Consider the following 5,075-nt stretch of genomic DNA (forward strand, 5'->3'; position numbering starts at 1 on the left):
CTCCCGTCCGTTTCTCTGCCGTCCGTTTTTCTGCCGTCCGTTTTTCTCCCGTCCGTTTCTCTGCCGTCCGTTTTTCTGCCGTCCGTTTCTCTGCCGTCCGTTTTTCAGCATCGCTCTTGTTCCAAAGTTTTCAGCTATTTCAACAAATCATAAATCAAAACGTTCGGCTCTTTCAGAACAATCCTGCTATGACTTTTGGTAGTGGTGCAACTTTAGCTGCAGATCTTTAGCTCTGTTTACAACCTTGTACCGCTCCTTTCACATTTTGTTCTGCTTCAGCTTCTTTGTGCAAATTTAAACATTTTTCAGCTACTTTCATCTAATTTCAGCTGTTTGTGCTCCTTTCAGATCCTTTCTTCTAATACAACATTATGCTTCTTCTAACTTCTTTCTGCTAATTTCAGCTGGTTATGCTCCTTTTAGCTTTTTTCAGCCTTTTCTGCCATTTCAGCTACTTTTTAGCTGTTTTTATACTAATTTTAGCTTTTCCAGCTAATTCCACATTTTTTTAGCTCATTTCAGCTCTTTCCACTTCCATCTCATAGGTTAAGCTTCTTTCTGCCTTTTTGGCTACTTTTTAGATTTTTTTTGTTGTTGTTGCTAATTTTAGCTTTTTTCCTGATTTCCTAATATTTGTGCTCATTTCTGTTTACTTAAATCTAATTCTGCAAATATGTGTTCTTTCTGTTTTTCATCTGCTAATTAAGGCTTGTTCTTCCATTTCAGCGACATTTCAGCACATGTTTAGCTGTTTTTCAGCAAGTTCTTCTGCAATAAGCACTCACACTGTATTTTTGCAGGAAGTGTAATTTCTCTAGTTTAAGTAAAGTCCATTCAAATTTAATCATTTAAATTTAATCCAATATGATCCACTCACCTGAAAAGTGTAACTTCCTGTAAGCTTCTCTTCATAAAGGACTAATTAAAGCTCAGTAAACTGTTCATTAGTTTGTAAATACTTTAGAAAAGGCTAAAATAAGCTAGATCAAGCGCTGCACTTTTATACTTCATAAATATAATTTATTACAAGTTGCTCAGATTATTTTTAACCCTATAAAACTTTATTTACCAAAACAAACAGCGTTGAATGCTCTAAACTCACATTTAAATTTTAAATAATGAAGAAATGAGCTTCATCCTGCCAAACATTGAGCCATATTTGATGTTTACACAAACATAAACAACGTGTTAATAAAGCATTAATAAATCCTTATATACTCTTATTATCTGCAGCTGGGGTCAGAAGTTTACATACACTCATCCTGAGCACAACTCTTTACTGTTTTAAAGTTTTTAAAAACTCTTTTGTGTTTTCTTTAAGGTCTGAAATGACTCTTCAACATAAACTTCAGTGAGTTTTTAAAAACGAGTCTCGGCTGCTGATCCACACAGGGTCAGATATATTCATACGCCCACCGGACTCTGTCGTTAAGAGACGGCGACGGTTCGACAACCACTGACCGAGACTTGAGCCCCGCTGTGAACTGGACCCTGCTGGAACACCGGGGTCCCCGTCTACACATGTCCCGCATGGACACGCTGGACGGACTGAGAAGAGTCAAAGTGAGGCCATCAGACCTGAGAACATGGAACCAACTGTCAAGCATGGCGGTGGTAGCATCATGGCTACTTTCAAATCCTTCAGCTGGACAGTTGAAACACAAACATATCGGAGTTGTCTCTGATTAAATCAGGCTAACTTTAAGGTTCTGGATCAGCCCCGAGCCTGAACCCGACTGCACATTTGCGGACTCCTTGATCTAAACGAACTCCACCAGTTCTGCCGAGAAGCAGAGCGGTCAGAAACTTCAGACAAAAAGTCCTGGTGAGACGTTTTAACTAAACATTCGTGGGAGTGTGAGGGTGAATTTGAGGCTGTGCGAAGCGTTCAAACGAAGCGTCGAGCTGGAAACAGAACAAAGTAAAGGACGTTGAGAGCCCTGGGTGGAGGAGAAGAAACGGAGTGAGCTGCAGCCGAGCAGCAGGACGGAGAGCTGCGTCCATAAACGTGACTGAACGAGTCTTTGGCACGGTGGAGAGCCGTTAGCCACACTCACCTCTGATTCCCTTTGAGCGAGTGCGAGTTCGTTTGTCGTCACCCTCCACGCTCATCTGGGATGAAAGGAAGCGAGGGAGGGAGAGGGAGGTGAATGAAGGGGGAGAGAGAGAGAGAGAGAGAGCGTCAGTCATTTGTCCAACACACATCCAGAGCGCTGAACGTTCCTGCCACAGAGAGACGGTTTTTATGTTACTCTCACCAACGTGTTCTGTACTTTGCAGCACCTGAGTGGTGCTCAGGGTTGGGGTCTGCTCAGCGGCAGTGGGTGGCACCGGGGGGCCGCGGCCCCCGCGAGCAGAGGGCCCGACAATCAGAGCTACGCTGAATAATGAAGTGAAAACACTCGGGCTGCTGTAACGACCCTTTTATAAGGTGAGGTGTGTGTGTGCGTGCATGTGAAACCACAAAGGAGCAGGTGTTAACACCCCCCCCACACACACACACACACACTGACCACGCCCCCCCAGCACCACCACACACTCAGCTGCACTCTAAAGCTATCAGATGCTTCCTGGACACAATGTCACCATTAGCTTTGATTACTGGACTCTTTTTTTTAATATTCAGGAGTCTCTCCTCATTCTCTCTTTCTGTCCCACATCCCCCACCCCCCCTCCACACTCCACCCCCTCCCGTAGCCGTCTCGCCATGCCCGACCACTTAGCAGCTTTGTGGCCGCTCTTCATTGGGTTGGCATCGCTGCAGTGAGGTCCCTGTTCCTCCATCTTTCCCTCCCCTCCTCTGTTTGGCAGAGCCCCGTTCCTGCTAATTGACTACTCCTGAAAAGAAGGGGGGAGATGGGGGGAGTGGGGATGAAACACGCCGTTGTTGTTCTTGTTAAGGGCTTTTTCTGCATTCACTGGCGTTTGGCTGGAGGTACAGGTGCAGCCAGAGGCCCCGCCCCTTCGCTCCGGCCTTTTGATGAAGAGCTGTTGGAGCAGAAGTCGAGCAACGAGCTGAAGTTTCTGCTCCGCCCGAAGAGAGCAGGAAGACGGAAGGGTGAGGCTGGGGGCACGTACAGGACGATGTGCACGTTAGGTTTGTACCTGTACGAGCGCAGGGTGGTGTGTAATTCAGAGTTTATTTATAATAAATGCTGAGTTGCTGTAAAAAGACTAACTTTAAAAATCACTTTTCTTTTTTTAGTTGTTCTCCATAGTCTCTCGTACGGTTTCCATATATTATACATATATTTATACACTGTACTGACATATCCCGTTAGCGAGCTGGGAGGGTTTGTAGGTGGGACTTTCAAACTGAGGATTTAATCTCACATTTGGCTCCAAATCACAACATGGCAGCATCAAAAAAAAAAAAAGAAGAAAATTTGGCTTTTATTTTGAAAATCTGCAGAAAAAAATGGGAACGCTTCCTCCATCTTTATCAACCCCCCTGCTTCCCTTGCATCAAAACGACCCATGAAGCCTCAGTTTTAGGCCTGGTGGGTTTTAGAGTCTTGATTGTTTGGGTCTTTGTTGACCCACATGATGGAGGGGAGGGAGAGTGATTTGCATGTGAGTTCAGTTTGCAGATTAACTCAGTTCTTACCTCACTGCTGCATGTTCAAATATTAATTTTATATCTCCATAATTAGTAATTTCCTACGTGAACATAAGGTCATGTGACATGACAGCATGCGGGGGGGGGGGGGCACCTCTTCCAGGTGCAGAGTCCAGCTTTAAAACGTGTTGAACCAGGGGTGTCCCGTCCTGGAGGGATTAAAAGTGAATGTTTTTGCTCTAAATCCTGCCCCTAGTGGCCGTTTGAAGTATTACACATTGATTCATCATAATTATTTAATATCGGTCTCTAAAGAAGAATTAAATATTACATTTTTCATGGGTAATGTTTTTAAAACAAGACTTTTGCTGTTAAAATATTAATTTTCACATCTTTTACCCCACGAGTCGATCATTTTGTCACAAGTATAAAACAAAAACAACTGCCACTGAAAAACACTCAAAGTAACAAATTTAAACGTTATCTTTTCCCCCACAAAAATAAACTTTTTCGTGTCTAATAATCGTCTTTCACATCCCTCTTTTGAGTCAAACTGCAGACTGTAATTATTTTAAAAGCAGCGTTTTAGTTTGATTAGCAGAGCTTGTGTTGTGCTCAACAGACGAATAAAAAAAAAACAGTTTCCGATCCGTTTTAACCGTTGATTCAACTTGATCTGAAAATTATAAACTGCTTTTCCTTTGCGTCCTCCTTACATCGAGAGCCGGCGGATGAATCAGAACCTGGACTGAAAAGGGCTCCTGTTGCTTTCATGTTTGTGTCACCATAGTTACATACATTCAAATAGGTAAGCACATCCGAGTCGTCCTCTTCTTCCTCGTCCCTTCTCTCCGTTCCAGCTCATTAAATTTACATGAACACAAACTGAGAGCAGAAAAAGGCCGACGCCGAGCGGCAGCGTCCACCTGATCCCCTTCAAAGGGCTCCGGATGCTCCAAACTTGTCCTTCCCCGTCTTTTAATTAGAATAAATCAACAGCGTGTGGACGTATAGAGGCGAGGAGCATCTGCACGAGTGTGTGTGCTGAGGAAGAGGAGGAGGAAGACCGGGCGCCTCGTCCCTTCAGGCGGCGTTGGACGTTATCAATTACGGCTCTCGGTGTGCGCGGCGGGCGGAGCAGGAGGAGCGCTGAGAGCGCCGTGGAAACGCGTGGCCGGGGGGCGTCGGCTTCAGAGAGAAGGTCACCCTCCGTCCTTCGGTGGACGTAAACGGCTCTTTTATCCTTTTTCAGGTTTACAACCGCAGCCGAGAGGAGACAAGCCGGAGGAGACGAGCCGGAGGAGACGAGCCGGAGGAGACGAGCCGGAGGAGACGAACCGGAGGAGACGAGCCGGAGGAGACGAGCTGGAGGAGACGAGCTGGAGGAGACGAGCTGGAGGAGACCGACGTCTTCAGAAACGACCTGTGGACCCAAGCTGCCAGTCAGAGCTTCCCCTGCGGCGCCCCCGGCCTCCATGTCGGCGAGCCCCCGGCCTCCATGTCGGCGAGCCCCCGG

General features: G+C 45.9%; 1 protein-coding gene across 2 annotated transcripts in view; it reads right to left on the minus strand.

Annotated features, from left to right (window-relative positions):
- Positions 1–5,075, minus strand: part of LOC119417763 (myelin transcription factor 1) — a gene marked incomplete at its 5' end in the record, with an annotated part of 39,171 nt that overhangs the window by 32,283 nt on the left and 1,813 nt on the right. For both annotated transcript variants that reach the window (XM_037685046.1, XM_037685045.1), the window contains 1 exon segment: positions 2,058–2,112. In XM_037685046.1, coding sequence (XP_037540974.1) covers positions 2,058–2,112 — 55 coding nt within the window.

Source organism: Nematolebias whitei, chromosome 11 (assembly GCF_014905685.2).
Source record: "Nematolebias whitei isolate Nwh7 chromosome 11, NemWhi1, whole genome shotgun sequence".
Taxonomy (NCBI): Eukaryota; Metazoa; Chordata; class Actinopteri; order Cyprinodontiformes; family Rivulidae; genus Nematolebias; species Nematolebias whitei.